Source organism: Periophthalmus magnuspinnatus, chromosome 22, assembly GCF_009829125.3.
Source record: "Periophthalmus magnuspinnatus isolate fPerMag1 chromosome 22, fPerMag1.2.pri, whole genome shotgun sequence".
In the NCBI taxonomy this organism is placed as follows: Eukaryota; Metazoa; Chordata; class Actinopteri; order Gobiiformes; family Gobiidae; genus Periophthalmus; species Periophthalmus magnuspinnatus.
Genome location: NC_047147.1, coordinates 24,687,954 through 24,706,742, shown reverse-complemented (window position 1 = coordinate 24,706,742; position 18,789 = coordinate 24,687,954). Strand labels below are relative to the sequence as shown.

Genomic DNA, 18,789 nt, shown 5'->3' with positions numbered 1-18,789 from the left:
CTCCAGGTCTGTTGGTGATGAGGAAACTACGTAACAGAGATAAGAAAATAGCGTAATATGTGCCCTTTAATCTATTTGCACTGATAGTTTTGTGCTGTTATTTGGCCCATACTAAATAGCAGTGCGGGAATGTAACAAAGTAAAAGAAGTAAAATACTGTAACACTTGCATACAAATTTTAGGTATCTGTACTTTTGATTTTGAAGTCGCTACTTTTTACTTTTACTCCACTACGTTTTATTTTTAATTTTTAACAGGACTGAAAAGTAAATGTATTGCTGAAAATTCATAATCTGAACAAACAAAAATCTACAAATAAAAACATCCAGAAAAGAAAAAAAAAATTAAAAAAAATTCAGCTGTTTCATTTAAACACAATTCAGCACAAATAATTGTTAAAATCACTATATTTGAAGACTTATAAGACAAAATACTTTTAACTTTTACTCTTTAAGGACATTTTTAAAGAGGTCATTTAATATTTTTACCTAGGTGTAATTTTTCATGTGATACATTTACTATATTATATATAGTAAAAGTAAAGTTTCTGGTGTCTGGTGTACTTGTACTTAATTAACCACACTGAGTACTTCTTTCACTGCTGCTTTACTCACATATTATACATATTATATTCAGTCAGTTTTCTAAAGTTACCTTATTTAAAACGACCTTATCTTTATTTGATCATCTTATATTTACTGTCATTATTTATACTTGTATATTATAATAAAAATAATAAATAATAAAACTTATCCTGAAATGGTCAAGTTTATGAGACGTTTAAGGACAATAGTTCTTAAAAAATAAATTCTACAAAACAAGATCTGTTTTTCTGCAAAAATTAAGTTAATTACTACTGAAATTAGAGACATTATTTTGAACTAAAAAGACAGAGTAAAACAGCATATTGCGTCATGTTGAGTATTATATGTGTGTTTACATAGAATAAAGACGTAATACCTCTGCTTTTTACATATTTAATACATATATTATCCAGAGAAAGAGTGTAGAAATAAACTGTTAACGGAGGGGGGCAAATTAGAGCGGAGTGTCGCCATTTGGGCTGGTTGTGTGCGAAGGGAGGGCGGTCGTCCCCCTCTCTCCTCTCCTCTCCTCTCCTCTTCTCTCCCCTCTCCGACGCACACGGCAGGTTTCGGCTTACAGCGCATACCAGCCCAGTCCGATCACTCCAAACCCGCAGAATACACCCTAAACCCGGGACAACTACCCACAGACCCGCCTCTACCCTCCACCTCCAGCCGGGATCTCACGGAAAGACGCCCCAGACCCCGATCTTGTGGATGTAAGCGTGTGTTTTGTGCGGTTTTTTTTTTTTGGAGACGGGAATGCGCTCTGCTTCTTCGCTCCGTGGATTGTGACTGTGGGAGCGACCATGTTAAAAGGTGGGTTGGGGAATGCGTTTGAACTGGAACAGTGGCATTGTACATCTATTTAACAGTCTTGTCTTTATCTCTCAGCCTAAAGTCCAATATTCCCACTCAAAATAACGCAAATTAAAGCAAGTATCCCGTGCTTTTTCCGCCCTAATCTCGTGTTTTAGCTCGGAATGCTATGGGAATGCTATGCTAGCGGCTAACACTAGCTGCTAATCGGAATGGGAAAAAGGTAGAGCCGCGGAGAGCTGGGATTTTTCTCACGGAGGGAGTCACCACAGGCCCCGGACGGATTGAGTTTCGTTCCCCGGGGAGAGATGAAGCTAATACGGCTTGGATCTAATCTTGTAGCGGGCGGATTTGGCTGTTTCAGAGCGTTTAATAAGCGTTAAAGAGTGGAGGTGTAAAATGAACTAAAACTACAGGCAACTCCCCCATTGAACTCAACTACTCACTCCCTGGTGACATTACTCAGCGGTTTAACTCGTTTATCCAATGTTTCCTGCAGTAATAAATACACTTTACAGTCTCTAAATATCCAAATCTATAGGTTGTGTTGTACTTTAACCCTGGTGAATCAGTGGGTGGGTCCTTTTCAAAGTTTGGTAATGAGGTTTAGTTCAAATTAACCCTGTTTTGTTCTGGATCACTCAGATTTATTCACTATTCACTTTAAAACTTCAGATCCATTGTTTATCCCACAGTTTCTGCCTCCCCTGTGGTCCCATTTGTATCTAATCTGTCTAATTATTTTATTTTTAAAGGTGATCTATGGAACAGATTTGGTGCAGTATCTTCTTAGCTTGGAATGTACCACAGTATGGCATTAAACGTATCTGTCTCCATGGATATAAGCAAGCTGGACCCCCTGGGCCAAATCTGTGGAGAGGAGAGCCTGCTTGCAGTGAAAATGTTTTTCAAGGGTATTTTGACCAGCATCGATAAATAAATGGAAGATGGACAAATTGAATATCATACTGTAGAACATTCCGGGAACCCTCCATCGGAAAAGTTACACAATGTGTCATTAACTATTTATGATTTACTTTAATTCAGAGCTCTGATAAAGTATTACATCATTTTCACGATGTCATCACATGGGTTGGGTGTCTTCCTTGTATTTTGTAAACCAGCACTGAACAAATACCTGGTACCTGAGTAATGCACTTTCTTTTCTATAAATCTGCTGCTTTAATTATTATTTTTACTATATTAAAATAGATACAGATGTTTATAAATGTATTTGAGGCTTTTGAGAATAATCAGGCCATATTTTTTGCAACTGTTAAATAAATCACAAAGACTCAAGGCATCTTTATTACTGTAAGTTTTTTTTTTTTTTTGTAGTTTTAGCAGGTTTTTGTTACTTAATATAAACAATACCCTCATTTAGGGTCTGCATCCAACTACAATTTCCGTATCTTGTCAAGACTTAACTCCCTATTGTTGTTAGTTCTCATGGTAACGTATTGTTCAAATGTCATTCTCAAACATACCATACCTGTCTAATTAGTTTCAGCTTTAGTCCTTGATTCAATCTTCAGTTTAGTTCAGAAATTCCCCTGAAAGTTCCTAACCCAGTGACCCGATTCTGTCCATAGACCTCTCTCGTTTCAGCCCTGGTTTTAACTGCACTTTAGCTCGCAGTAGTTCTAGTTTTCTTTTCTATTCCTGATATCTGTGTAATCCCTCAGTGTCCAGTAGGTTCATAGTGGTCCATGGGTGTATACTAGTTTAATTATTTAGTTATTTTAGGTCTGAATTATCCATAAATGGCAGTTAAAATGGTTGTAATGCTCTTAAAAAAGCCAGTCAATTGCGCAGTTCTTGATATTGTTCTATTTGAGAACTAAATGTCTCGTGTCTTGTCTCCTTAAAGTCTTATTCTGTGTAAAAGCTCCTAACCCTGTAGTTTAAACTAATACAAGAATCCCATCAGAACGTGTTTGTAGAGGTCTAAAGTTCAGATTTCAGTTTTCTCTCAAATTTTACAGCTCCTAATCAGATTATAAATGACTAAGTAAGTGCACTTGGAAGGAGTCCAGTTTTCATCCAGATTCTAGTTGTAGTTTAGCCTTGTTTGATCATTTGGATTTGATTTTAATGTTTTAAACGGTAGAAATGGTGCAAGCGTCAAAGTTGTATTGAATATTTCACATTTTTCTAATCTCCTGCTGGGCTATAGTCTCCTATCATGTGGAGGTCATTGGTTTGATCACTGCTGCAGTCTGAATAACATTTACCCAGATGCCCTCCCCTGCTCTTAACATGAATGATCAGTCACTCTATGTGTTTATAAAGTAATATGAATTTAGCTGGAAATGACCTCTAGATTTCCAGTCATTTTCAGTGTCTTGCAATTTCTGGTATCAGTTAAATAAATTAATAATTAAAAAAAAGTTATTGTGAAATCATTTGTCTTCTGCATTTGACCCATCCTTCTGTGTCTCTGGGTTAAACCTGTGAGGAGCAGTGGAACCCATCTCCAGATCTTGGTCTAGTCTTGGTCAGGACTACCTCAGCTGGAGGATTTGACCAATTGTGTATGTTTTGGTTTGATGGGTGAAACCAGAGGAAACCCCCATCGACACAGGGAGAAATAAGTTACAGATAAGAAATGAACTGAATGAATAACTTTCTGAAAAGGTTTTATGAGGATAGAAAAGCTGTTGCCTTGTGGACTCAGCTGCAGTTTGTCTATAAAACTCTGTGTAAATATTCCTCAATGGACACAGGCACTGTACTGCAGACACTGTAATCCAAGTGTACAGTCCTGTCAAATAGATCCCTTTATTACAGTCAAACACCGTAATCAGACTCCTGTGCTGTTTCATCTGTGTGTTAAAGTGGACCTACTCTTCAAAATGCACTTTTCAGAGCTTTTAAACATGTTACGATTGTTTCCTTCTCATTTACCCTCTTGAAGTTGTATTTAGAGTGATTCATGCATGTTTGAGTAATTTTTATTCTCCCGTATTCAAGTCGTCATTGAATACAGGAGATCCTTTTTTCACCGCCGCAGGTACACGCCCACTGCTCTGTACGCACTTTCTTCTGTTTTTATTTTTTATTGGTGATACACGTAGGATTCGGCAGTGTTGTGTAGCGTTGTGCAGCTATCCATAGGAGGGGCCAACAGCATGTGGCGCTTTGTTGTGATGACGTTTATGCCGATGTCAGCCCCCATTGAGCACCGCAGTTTTTCCAACCTGGAAGTCAGCAGTCCTGTTTCTTGTATTAAGTAATTTTAGATGAATATTGTGATTTAAAAAGTCCAAATTACAACATAATGATCTGTGGGTGTGATGGATTATAATTACAGAGCACACCCAAGCACAATATGTCCGCTTTTTTTGTTTATCACATGTTTAAATGAGTCCTTTTGGTTTCAGATGTGGAGCTTTGTCCTGCCCTGCCTGTTCACACCAGGAGACTGCTGCGGGCTGAAACTCTGGAGTCGCTGTTTTTAGATGAAACTTGTTAATACAGTTTTTACTTTCATTTCCTCATTTTTCAGTGGAGAGACACAAAACTGAGGAAGTGAATAAGAAAGACGATGAAAGAATGATTTGGTGACTAATGTGACTGAATCTTTTTTTTTATTTATTTATTTTTTATTTAGTCTACATGAAGATAAAACTTCTTCTTGTTGGATCATATTTACAGATAAACCGCACAGCCCTACTTCTTACCATTATCTTTACCTGATGAACGCAGACTGATATATGTCTGTATTTTTTATACAGAGGCACATCAGTCTAGTCTCCACTCCTCGTGTTGTGTCTTGAGCCAGAACCAAACATAATTGTCAGATTTGTTCATTTTAGTGACACATGTGAAACTAAGGAGCTCGTTGATCACTCATCATTTACAAACAAAACCAAATTTCTCTCACCTCAGATTAACAGTTTGGTGCTTCACTCATTTTTTCACTTTCTTTTTTCCTCATAAGCAGCCATATTTGTTTTCCTACAGACGTACCACGCGTGTCCTCTATTGGCTAATCCACCTGTCAATCACGCCCATCTGAACTTTATCTTTGTATTGGAGAAGTGTGTATTCTGGATCCCAGGAGAACCATGATCTAGCATCTGACCAGATCTGAGGAGTACCTAGCTGGGGGATTACTGTATTAGGAGTTAAGATGATTCGGTTAATCCATAGCAATGAGCATTTAGTTGACAATTTGTGATGTGCTGATCCAATACCGAAAAAATTCCTGGATTGGATATTGGCTTCCAAATATGGGCTCAGTCGATATCCTGGTTGGACATATGACCTGATGCAGTAAGACTATTTACACAACATAGTTAATTTTTGTTAAAAGGAAATAAATGCTGCTTTCAGTCTCTGCATTAGCATTGGTTTATATCTGGGATCTGCCTATAGTTTTTTTTTGTCACATTAATTCTCTCATTCATAAAGTGTGATTTGATAAAGCTGCTCACAGACAGAGGAATGTGATCTATTGGACAATGTGAATGAAAGAGAGTGGAGGATTTCATTGTTGTTTAGCTCAATAATCGTGAATAATTGTGATGTTTTTTTCTCATTTTAATCGTAACACTTAAATCTGCTGTGTGTTTTAAGGCCTACGTTCGGGTATTGGACCACAGACATTCTTGCTGCAGGGCGCGTCTCCCTCCTGTTCACTTTCCTTGTGGTTTTGCTCAGATCAGCTGTTGAATCTGGTTCTATCTCTGCTACAGTTTGTCACATGAGGAAACCCAGAATAAATGTGAAAGTAAAGCGTGTAGACAGAGTGTGGACAGACGACTAACGGTTCAGACCTGAGGGACGGTTCTGTGCATGACTCAAACATAAAAAGAAGTCAAACGCAAGGAGCTGGAAACAGGGTGGGCAGTAATATAGAACAAAATGACTATTTTTAACCTTTCCGTTTAGAGATTATCACATGAAATATTTATTGTTTTGCCTTGGAATAAATATATTTTTTTTTAGTAACAATCTCCAAATTTACAATTAAATTACAATGACATTTTTCAGTAAATCTGTAACTTTTCCGGTTTGGGGTCGTCCACCTGCTTTTCTCCATGGAGATGTTGCATTGCTTGGAAAGTCCACAGTATGGCATTAAACTAATCTATCTTGCTTTTATTAAATTACATAGGCCTGTCACCATAAATACAGTATCGACTTATCGTTCATATTTTGGGCCTTAATATTTTAAGTCTTTTTTATGGCTAATTATTGGTACATTCTGCTACGCATTTGTTGCAGCTCATGTCTTTTAATGAAACAGTCCATTTAAAAATGATTTACTGGTATTATCTATTTAATTTTATTATTTAAATCTTAATTATTGGTACTTTCAGTGTTATCGTTTATCGCAGGATTTGTTTCTAGACTAAATAAAATTGAATCAATATGAGCAAAAAAACCCTAAATTGTGATACATTTTTTCCCATATTGCCGAACCCTTTGCCTTACTGTACAATACTCAGAATAAAAATATCTCCATAGAGACAAGCAGATGGCCAACCCTTCACCAGAAAAGTTACGTAGTGTGCCTTTAACGTATTTAGTGAGTAGCAAGTGAATTACTAAAATGGACTGATTCATGGATTACTTCAAATAAATAGTTTTGCTAGATTCATATTTTGGTCACATTTTTACCTTATTGAAATGGACATATTTTATATTTAATAATGTTTCATTTCAAACTCCGGAAGAGCCGTTTCCTTCGGTCTGGAGGCTGTTAAAGTAAAATGTGATCAGAAACACAAAGCAGATGTTTATGGTGATTACAGGCTGAATCAGGACTCTCTCTGATCTGGGATAACTACGAGTTTTGGTTTAGACATTTAGTAAACAATAAAAGTTATTACTGTAGTAACTACAAATTACTGGCTTAGCTCAGCCTATTTTAGTCTTGGTTTAGTCATGCTTTAGTCCTTGCTAAATCCTGGTTAAATCCTGGTTCAGTCCTGGTTCAGTCCTGGTTCAGTCCTGGTTCAGTCCTGGTTTAGTCCTGGTTTAGTCCTGGTTTAGTCCTGGTTTAGTCCTGGTTCAGTCCTGGTTCAGTCCTGGTTCAGTCCTGGTTCAGTCCTGGTTCAGTCCTGGTTCAGTCCTGGTTCAGTCCTGGTCTAGTCCTGGTCTAGTCCTGGTCTAGTCCTGGTCTAGTCCTGGTTCAGTCCTGGTCTAGTCCTGGTCTAGTCCTGGTCTAGTCCTGGTCTAGTCCTGGTCTAGTCCTGGTCTAGTCCTGGTTCAGCCCTGGTTCAGCCCTGGTTCAGCCCTGGTTCAGTCCTGGTTCAGTCCTGGTTCAGTCCTGGTTCAGTCCTGGTTCAGTCCTGGTTCAGTCCTGGTCTAGTCCTGGTCTAGTCCTGGTCTAGTCCTGGTCTAGTCCTGGTCTAGTCCTGGTCTAGTCCTGGTCTAGTCCTGGTCTAGTCCTGGTCTAGTCCTGGTCTAGTCCTGGTCTAGTCCTGGTCTAGTCCTGGTCTAGTCCTGGTTCAGTCCTGGTTCAGTCCTGGTTCAGTCCTGGTTCAGTCCTGGTTCAGTCCTGGTTCAGTCCTGGTTCAGTCCTGGTTCAGTCCTGGTTTAGTCCTGGTTCAGTCCTGGTCTTGTTTTTTCCTGGAGTTCATGATGACTTTATTGTTTTGCGTTTTAGATTTGTCTGAACTTGTGATTTAGGAGTGGCTCAAACTCAACCAACCTGCTGCTGTTGATCTGGGTGTGTTTACTGCTTTTACATCATATCCCTGTGTGTCAGATGCCCTCCCGTCATCAGTACCGATTCTGGTAACATGATGATAATAAAAACACTCTTTATTTCGACATTATTAAATGGTAGTACTTTCTTTTCTATTCCCATTTGTGTGTACTCCCTCAGTGTGCAGTCGGTTCATAGTGGTCCACGGTGTAAACTAGTCTATTTGTCTTATACTTGTGAAAGATACAGAGAGACATCATTCTAAAGATATTCAGGAAAGGTTCATTTCTGTCCTGTGAATGGGATTTTTTTTTGTATTGGTACCTGGTTAAATCTAGTATCTAATTTTGACACTAGTTTTAGTGTGTGGTTTTCATTTACCTAAATTATGCAAGTATTTAAACTATTTTTCCTGCTCAAATGACGAAACTTTTGGCCCATTCAGAGTCTTGGCTGCCTAAAATACCAGCTCCATCACTGTCTCTTTTTTATCACAAACCAAATGCCACACTGACACATGAATAATCAGGATTTCACGCCTGTTCAGATGACAATATTGATAACACGTCTTCTCTCTCCCTCTCTCCTCTTTCTCTGAATCAGATCATTTCTAGGTCAGTGGTTGTCAAAGAGTCTGACGACATGCACATTTTTATCTCAGATCGGAGGGAGAGCACGTTTTTTTTATAGCCTGGAGGTGCAGAGGGAGAGCGTCAAGAGGAGTGATGGAGGCCTTACATAAGTCTCCTGTTTAAAAAGATGAAATAACAGACAGCACGGAGTCTCAAACTGTGGTGCAGGGATATCTGTCATGACATGTTTTGAGTCCATTTGACAACTGCACTTCTTCTTTCTTAGTATTTTTTTGCTGGATTTTTTTCCAGTTTCAATCTAAAATGAAATTGTTTGTGTTGACATTTTTAAAAACAGTTCAATACCTTAATCTTGGATACTTTTCAGTCAGATTTTGTCATGTAGACCAATGGGTTTCAGGCTTTTTTCAGCACCACTAGACCTGTCACCGTGATCACTATGTCGACTTATCGTTCAGTATACAGTAGATCAATATATTTTTGAGCTCAGATTTCTCATATGGCTCATTATTGCTTCATTCTCCTATTAGTTTATTTACATTATGGTTTACTGAGAATTTTCTGCTTTATGGTAATTTTGTCAGTGGCATAAAGTAGATTCAGTATTATCTTGTATCGTTATATTTCTCTGTGGCAATATATCGTGTTTCAGAATTTGTTATTGTCTTTGGTCTAAGTACCACCAAAGAAAACAGTTGGCCTTTCGACTACGTGACCACCTAAAACAAGTCTATAACATGGCAATTCTAGTTCTAGTTTACTGTACTAGTTCTAAACAAGGACTAACCCAAAGACAAAAATGAATGAACTAAAATTAAATTGAATCTATATTTAACATGTGCATAATATTTCAAGTACAGGACAATCTATGTATCATGGTACACCTGAAATGGCTGGTGTAATTTTTGTTGTCTCAAATTTGCCAGTTTGAGCTTGTAAAGTTGATTATTTCTGTGATGTTATTAATCCCTATTTCATACTCTTTTCTGGACTTGAGTTAGTCCTGGTTTGGCCTTGGTTTTTGATCTGGTTTTGACCTCTTCACAATCCCGTTCTTCTTTCGCCTTGGTCCTGGCTGAAACAGACTTCACACAGACTACACGATGTTGTATTAGAGATTCAAATGTATCTGTTTGTGTCTTTATTCAAATGTTTTTTCCTCCAAGGCTCTGATTCATTATGCAGAAGTTTAATATTTTAAAAGGACGTGTTTTCTGCACAAAGAGCTTTTTATTCAGGCTTTCTGTAGCTGCTGTTTAAACAAATGAATTCTAATGGAGCCACATAAAGGCTGTTGTAGATGCAGAGTGAAAACAAAGCGTTGACTCATGTACAGTATTTGTGAATGGGAGAAGTGTAGTCGGGAGCACTCAGGCTGAAGGCAAACATTTAGACATGTTTTTTTACATGTTTTTTTTTTAGGTGGAAACGATCATTTTAAGATCACGATAAACAAAGTGGTTTTGAAGACATGCTGTTATGGTTTTAGTTTCTGTTTAACCAGTGTTTGTGGGGTTACTACTTTTAAAACATTTCTATTCTACAGCGTAAATGTGGAAAAATAACATTACAGATTATGTAAAATATGGTGTATTCTTAATATATGCATTAGATATTGCATCTAGACAAATATTTGTATATGTTCTTTTAACTATATATAAAAGGTTTAGAATAAGATCATTTATATTTTTAATTATGCACTATGTGACTTTTCTGGTGGGGCTCCTGCCATGGTGATGTTATTGCTCTACCTGGAGTGTTTCACAGTGTGGCATTAAATGTATCCATTTTGCATCTATTACCCAGCTACAAAAACACTTTGAAAAAAATTTTTAGTTTTTTTTCCCATGATGACAAGCAGGTCATATACTACTATCAGGAAAGTCACATAGTGCACCTTTAATTTGCCTGGACTACCTTGAAAATAAGATTTGCTGTGAATGTTCTGAACGGCGCCTTCCTTGTTAGCACACATCTCTAACCCTCCTTTTCTTGTGTGTTTCAGGGAGGTGATACAGAGAGGACCTGAGAGCTGCTCTATCCCAGCTCCATCGTCTCTGGATAGAAGCAACATCTCCGATAAGAGTTCAGTACCAAAACAACCTTAGCATGACCCGCTAATGACGCTAACCACTCAGCTCCTGGTGCGATGAGTGCGGAGATATAATGGCCAAAAACAAGGATGCCCGACCACCGACGTTTGCAGTCAGTGTGGTCGGATTATCAGGGACAGAGAAGGAGAAGGGAAACTGCGGAGTCGGGAAATCGTGTTTGTGTAACCGTTATGTTCGCCCCAACGCGGACAACTACTACTCTGAACACACCTCAGTCCTCAGTACGATAGACTTTGGCGGCAGAGTGGTTAACAATGATCACTTCCTGTACTGGGGCGATGTTTGCCATAGAGGAGACGATGGATTGGACTGTAGGATTCAAATCATTGAGCAAACGGAATTTATTGATGATCAAACGTTCCTACCACATAGGAGCACAAACTTACAGCCGTATACGAAAAGAGCGGCCTCTACGAAGTTGCAATCTGCGGAAAAACTTATGTACATTTGCACAGATCAGCTAGGTCTGGAGCAGGACTTTGACCAAAAGCAAATGCCGGATGGAAAACTCAACATTGATGGATTCATTTTGTGCATAGATGTTAGCAAAGGTTGTAACCGCAAGTTTGACGATCAGATGAAATTCGTAAACAGCCTCTACTCGCAAATTGCCAAAACAAAGAAACCAATCGTGGTCGCTGCTACGAAATGCGATGAATGTGTAGACCAGCATTTGAGGGATTTGCAAGTGTTCGTAGCGAGCAAGAAAAACCTTCTTCTCATTGAGACGTCATCAAAAACAAATGTAAATGTTGAGCTATGTTTCAATTCGCTGCTACAGCAGTTAGACAAAACGAGAGGAAAACCGAAAACTGTACCCTATCTGGAAGCGTACAAAATCCAACGGCAACTGGTTGCCTCGGTAACGGATCGATTTGAAAAACTGATGGTCCAAACTGTACGGGATTACCATACAACGTGGAAAGCGGTGACGAATAATCTCCGAGGGCAACCAGATTACGAGGAATTTATAACGTTGGAAGGGTCTCGAAAAGCACGGAATACATTCACGAAGCACATTGCACAACTTAAACAGGAGCACATCCGGAAAAGAAGGGAGGAATACTTAACAACGCTTCCCAAAACTTTAAATAACATGTTGAATAATTTGGACGAAGTCGAGCATTTGACATGGCACGAAGCGCAAAGTGTAATCCGAAACAGACATGATTTTCAATTTTGGTTTATAATCTTGGATCAAACTCCTTGGGATGAATCGGATCATATTGACAACAGCGACCGAAGAATACCGTTTGATCTATTGGAGACTCCTGAAGCAGAAAGAATATACCACAATCATGTCCAGCATTTGTTATCGGAAAAACGAAGAGGCGAAATGAAAGAAAGATTCAAGAAGACGCTAGAACGAGTCCATTTCATCAGTCCTGGCCAATCTTGGGAGGAAGTTATGTGCTTCGTAATGGAAGACGAAGCTTACAAGTACATAACCGAAATGGATAGACGAGACGTTTATGCAAGACATCAGCAAGAAATAGTTGAACGAGCCAAAGAAGAGTTTCAGGAAATGCTTTTTGAACACGCTGAACTGTTTTACGATTTAGATCTTAATGCTACTCCCAGTTGCGATAAAATGACAGAAATTCATAGCGTTTTGAATGAGGAGCCGAGATACAGGGCACTGCAAAAACTAGCCCCAGATAGAGAATCGCTTCTGCTAAAACATATTGGATTTGTCTATCATCCGACAAAAGAGACGTGCCTAAGTGGTCAAAATTGTGTTGATCTCAAAGTAGAGCAGGTTTTAGCTAACAGATTGGTCCAGCTGGATCATGGTCGTTCAAATTTGTACTACAACAATCCCAATGTGGATAAACTCAACTTGTGTCTCTTGGGAAAGGAAGGCCTTGCACAGGAATTAGCGAACGAAATCCGTGCACAATCCACAGATGATGAATACACTTTGGATGGGAAAATTTACGAACTAGAGCTACTTCCTGTTGACGTGAATTCGACTTTGCTTTTTAGCCACACCTGGGTCTCCACCTTCAAACCTCATGGATGTTTTTGCGTTTTTAGCTCCATTGAAAGCTTGAATTCCATTGGGGATTGTATCGGAAGAATCAGAGCAGAAATTGCTGGAAGTCGAAGAGATCGTTTTGCCCAACCTTTACCATTCATTCTTATTCTTGCCAATCAAAGGGACAACGTATGCAAAAACATCCCAATTTTGCGTCACCAAGGACAGCAACTAGCTAACAAACTCCAATGCACATTTGTTGACCTTGTTGTTCCTTCTGGGGCATTCCCGAGAAAATTTACAGAATTCCAAATCAAACAAGGACTGAGAGCGGTTCTAGATAATATGAAACACAATTTTGACTTTCTGGCCCCACTTCCTTCAATAAAAGACATGTCTGAAATGGATCTACGAATTGTGATGTGCGCAATGTGTTGGGATCCTTTTAGCGTGGACCTGATTTTGTCCCCGTTTTTGGATTCGCATTGCTGTAGCGCTGGTCCAGCCGGTCATAGCAACTCGCTCATTCTTGATAAAATTCTCGGTGAAACTAGGAGAAGAATTCAAGTTACGGTTTTGTCCTACCACTCTGCGATTGGTGTACGGAAAGATGAACTTGTCCACGGATACATTTTGGTGTACTCAGCAAAACGCAAAGCTTCCATGGCGACTTTGCGAGCGTTTTTAGCCGAAGTCCAAGATGTAATTCCCGTTCAAATGGTTGCGATAACTGACAGCCAAGCAGACTTTTTTGAAAATGACGCGATTAAAGAACTAATGACGGAAGGTGAGCATATCGCCACAGAGATCGCAGCCAAATTCACTGCGTTGTACTCTTTGTCGCAGTATCACAGACAAACTGAAGTCTTCACGCCATTTTTCAATGAAGTCTATCAGAAAAAGCAAGGCATTGAAAGTTCTTTCTTGTTCGATAATTCATCCAGAGAATGCACAACCGGAGCGAGCGAAGACATTTTTCCAACTTCGCCTCATAGCCACTCCCCCGCTTACAACACCTACTATCCCGACTCAGACGATGACAACGAAGCACCGCCTCCTTACAGTCCAATTGGAGATGATGTTCAACTTTTACCAACTCCAAGCGAAAGAGCCAAATATCGGATAGACTTGGAAGGTAACGAATATCCTGTCCATAGCACCCCAGTTGGGGAACACGAACGCAACCATAAAGTGCCTCCTCCAGTAAGGCCTAAACCAGTTCTGACAAAACCAAATGTTCGAAAACTTGATCCGAATTTGCTCAAAACGATTGAAGCGGGAATGAGAAGCAACCGCAGAATGCCTAGACCTCCACTGGTACACGCTGAAGACGTCGAAACTTCGGAAAACTATGCCGATCCGGTTGATACGCTCAGATCCCGAGGGTATATCAACGACGATATCTATGCAGTTCCAGAAGACTCGCACAGCCGCTTGATTAAAATTCGAAACACTTTCGGAGGACTACATCATGGCGGATTGGAAGAGGAGAACGGATATGAGCGGAAAGCTAATACAACCGGACGAAGACCTTCAAAATACAAGCACAGATCCAAAATATTGTTCAGTAAAACAAAGGCGTATCAGAGGCGGTTTCAATCGGACAGTGATGGGGAGGAGAGCGGACCCGCAACGCAGAAAAAGAAAAAAGGGAGAGCACACAGAGGAAGTGAAGAGGATCCACTTCTCTCTCCGGCCGATCCGTGGAAACAGGGAATCGATAACCCTGCCATAACCTCTGACCCCGAGCAAGATGACAAAAAGATGAAGAAGAAGAAGACTGCCAAGACGCCCAAGGAGCCCAAAAAGGTGAGAGCAGAGTTTAATTTAAATTTTTTTCTCCATGTATTTAAAAATTGTCTTTATCCAGTACAAATATATTGTATAAGCAACTCTTCTTCAGGTCAAAATAAGTCAGCTGCTTGCTAATTATAATAATAAAGCATTAGTCTTATATGGAGCTGAATTTCGTGCCTTTTGATAATATTAATAATGTCTTACACTTGAAATGTGTTTTACAGGCTTGTCAAAGCCTCTCAAAGCGCTACACTGTAGTCATTATTTATTTACCCACTCGGTGGTGGTCGGCTGCCATCAGCCCCTCTGACGATCAACACTCTCACTCCAGAGTCGCACCAGCAAAAAAATCCATAATAATGAAGAAAAAAACATATAAGTCGCACTGGACTATCAGTCACATTTTTGAGAGAAATTTATTTTACAAAATCTGAGACCAAGAACAGACATTTTATCTTTAAAGGCAAGTTATAATAATAACAATAAAATAGAGAACAACAGGCTGAATATCAGCCTATCTAACACATTTATATTTATTCAGCTATTCAGTGCCTGGTTTGTTAACGTAAGATATTAACAGTTAATCAGATGTGCTTGTTTTTTATGCTTTAGTTAACAAGTTTACTCTGAATTTCACTCCAAATCACTAAATCCATTGAATTCTTCATCCTCGGTGTCGCTTCTGAACAACTCCGTCAACTCAGGAAGTAGTGCTTCCTCGTCCGTGTGGCTGTCATACTGGTAGACGCCTGTAGTGTCTTTGCACAATTGTCAGTGTGACAATTTGAATAATTTCACATATAAGTCACATCTGAGTATAAGTCACACCCCCGGACAAACAAATGAAAAAAAGTGCGACTTATAGTCCGGAAAATACAGTAATTATTTGTTTGTATAGTCAATAACACCACATTAGTGTTCTCGTTGTTGTTGCCTCTACCGTCATGGCCTTCACCAAAGTTACATAGTTCAAACAAAACACTAAAGGTATTTTTAATCAGACAATGAACATGAAGTACAGGTGAAATGTAAAATACCACATTAGATTACAAGCACAGATTTATCATGGATGCAGTTATTGAGGAAGATATAAGTAACAAGTAGACCTGGTTTAATCCTGGATTAGTCCCTGAGCCAGGACTGAACAAGGACTAAAGCAATGTAAACCGTGTCCCAACCATGTCTTGGGACTAAAGCCGGGACTAAAGCCGGGACTAAAGCCATGTAAACCAGTTTCAAAGCAGGTCTAAATCAGATGTAAACCAGGCCTAAACTGTTATAAAAGTCAAGTGATCACAAAGTTATGGTTAATCGTTAAATATTGAACACAGAGCATTCTTAAACAGGTGCTTTAATCAAACACAGATAATGCAAATGAATGAAGCGCCCACAGCCCCATTAGAAACCGTTTTCACAGTCTCTTGTGGCGCTTTGAGATGATGTCACAGATAATCAAAGCAGACAGACTCATCGTGTATGCTGCCATCTTTACGTCCTGTCCAATTACTGCCCTGTCGCCGTGACAACGCTGTGAAGAGCAAAGTACTCTGGGAAATCAAAGCAGAGTCATTTAAATAAAGTTTCTGCAGAAGACCGTCTTTATCTGATCTGACGGAGAGACACACGAGTTTAACAAAGGGCTCGATCTGATAGTTCAACAAAGGTGAGACCGCGTGCTAATATAAAAATGCACTTGTTGTATAGAATTTAAAAATATCTTTACCTAGTAGGGCTGTCAAAGTATCAAAAATCGTATACGAATCAAAACTAGATACACATTTTAGCAAGTATCAATACTGAAACAGTCCCGTTCACAGGACAGAACCTTTCCTGAATATCTTAGAACAATCTTGAGCTGGATCAGAACAAGTATAAGACACATAGAGTAGTACACACCCATGGACCACTATGAACCTACTGGACACTGAGGGATTACACACATATAACACACATGGGAATAGAAAAGAAAGTGCTACTATTTAATGTTGAAAATCACATTCTGTTCTCTAAAGATTGTTTTTCATCATGGTATCAGATTGGTATTCCTTAGTTTTTACTATCGCGACAACACACCAGAGGATTTAAGCATTTATTCTTTTGATGAATTCCCTTTTAACCTTTTTTGGACTTTGATTTAGACTGTCGGGTTTTAGTAAGCAAAATGGAAAAGAGAATGATTATTTCCAACAGTTTTGTGCTGGATGTCATTCACTGGAAAAGTCTTTTGTAAATGTTTTTAGTTACAGAAGAACAGACTCACCTCTGTGATCTGGCTTATAACTAGTGCTACTTTTTACTATTGTCTTGTAGTTGCAAATTCCTACAAAATTGTTGATTTTCTATCTTTGTACTGTGTTATGTTTTGTTTTCCAGTTTGTGAAGTGCTTTGGTACAACTAAATTGTGCTATATAGAGTTCCTTGGCTACTTATGTGCAGTCAATTTTTTTCTGTAACTGAAGAGACATCCTTGGTTTCTACCTTTGAACTCAATAAAACTCACTTTTTTATGTACTTTTTGGGACAATTTCCATAAAAATGAAAGGACCTCTACCTGATTTTTACTGTTTTAAAAATGTGAAAAACAGAACTAGTTCATTTTAAACAGTTTGCAGGAGTCTTATGTGATTCTTCACTTACCTTATACATTCAGAACATCCTATTTATTCACCGCGATGAGTTTATAAGCACATTTCACAATAAAACTAAGAACTAGCAGTTCCTTATTCTCTGACAATAAAATGCTTTCTAATTAGATGCAGACGGTACATAGTGGAATTATTTTGACCTCCAGAGTTGCTTATACAATACATCTGTACTTGGGCAAGACACATTTTGCCCAAATTCCCTCTATACCTATTTATTTATTATTACCGTAACTTGTATTGTGTGTGTGGTCTGTGTGTGTTGTGTTGCACTGCTGGTGCAAACCAAATTGCTCCATGGGGATAATACTCCTTGAACCTTTAACATAATTTCTCTCTCTGCTATCTTTAGCCCAAATCGTCTAAGCCGGCCAAGCCCCTGTACCCGCCCACCCGCAGGACCTGGGACAGTAACTATTTTGGTGTGCCACTGGAAAACCTAGTGACTCCAGACCACCCCATCCCCCTGTTCATCGAGAAGTGTGTGGACTACATCGAGAAAACAGGTACGTGATGATACATGTATACAGAAGTCTTCTTTTTCTGCTGTTAAAACATTTTAAATGACACGTTTTGCTTTACTTCTGGGTTTGTTTTCGATTTCCTGATTGTGCAGAAAATCAGAACATCAAGTCAGAATTTTCTATTTATTTAAGTTATTTTTCCATATAATGCCTAAATTCCTTTTGATTATGATTCACTCTGCAGCTCTACTATTAAAGCCACAGTATGTAACTTTCTGGAGGTGGTACATCATATGCATGATCTGACCGAAATGGAAAGTTAAAACCATACTGTAGAACATTCTCCACGGAGATATGTATTCTAAAAAAGGAACAACATTTACAAGAAAACGGGAGGGAGGCCAAATAAGAGTCAGAAAAATGAGTTGGATCGGGTATCGGTTTCAGGATATTGGTCCAGCCGATATGCTGGTTGGGCCTTTAATTGGATGTAATTAGACTAGTTCTGGCAAATTTTGGCTTAGAACGTCTCATAATGTTCAACAGTTACCTGCTGCATAAAAAACACAGTTAATTTACTACAAATATGATTCAACTGTGATTAGATGGAAATAAACGGCCTTTTTCAGTTCCTATGCTAGTATCGGTTTATATTGGGTATCGACAGGTACCAAAAGCCAAAGTATCGATATCAATACTGGAAGTTAAAAAGCAGCATCCCTACTCACAGTAAGCAAAAAAATGCTATCATTTTAGTCAGTGTTTGTCTAAAAAGTTACATAGTGTGGCTTTTAGTGGTGCCAGTGACTTTTTATATCCAGTAACAGCAAAAAAGTTTGTTTGTTTTTTTTTTTTTTAAAGAAAAGATGTGTCAGTTGTTTATCAAAAAAGTAATAGGGATTGATCTGATGCAGGTGCCATTTTGCATATTTTGGTTTAAGAATCAGTTGACTGGATGAATGCACCTGGTTTTATTCACGTTTTGGTTTTGTTGTTACATTCTTTAGACTTTTTGCTGAAATTTCTGTTGTTATTTTTTTTTTTTGGAGAATAATTATTATTTTGAAGTTGTCCAAAGTGAAATAGTGCTTTATTTTGCCTTGTGCATGTTTTGGTTCATTGCTTGTTGCTCAAAT

General features: G+C 38.7%; 1 protein-coding gene across 1 annotated transcript in view; it reads left to right on the top strand.

The window, feature by feature from the left end:
• Window positions 1-1,069: 1,069 nt before the first annotated feature.
• The window catches only part of arhgap5 (Rho GTPase activating protein 5), a 40,852-nt gene continuing 23,132 nt past the window's right edge, over window positions 1,070-18,789 (top strand). The window contains exons 1-3 of the mRNA XM_033988022.2: window positions 1,070-1,403; window positions 10,663-14,558; window positions 17,542-17,695. Of these exons, the coding sequence (XP_033843913.1) occupies window positions 10,824-14,558; window positions 17,542-17,695 (3,889 nt within the window). The 5' untranslated portion in view covers window positions 1,070-1,403; window positions 10,663-10,823. The remainder of the gene's footprint in view (window positions 1,404-10,662; window positions 14,559-17,541; window positions 17,696-18,789) is intronic.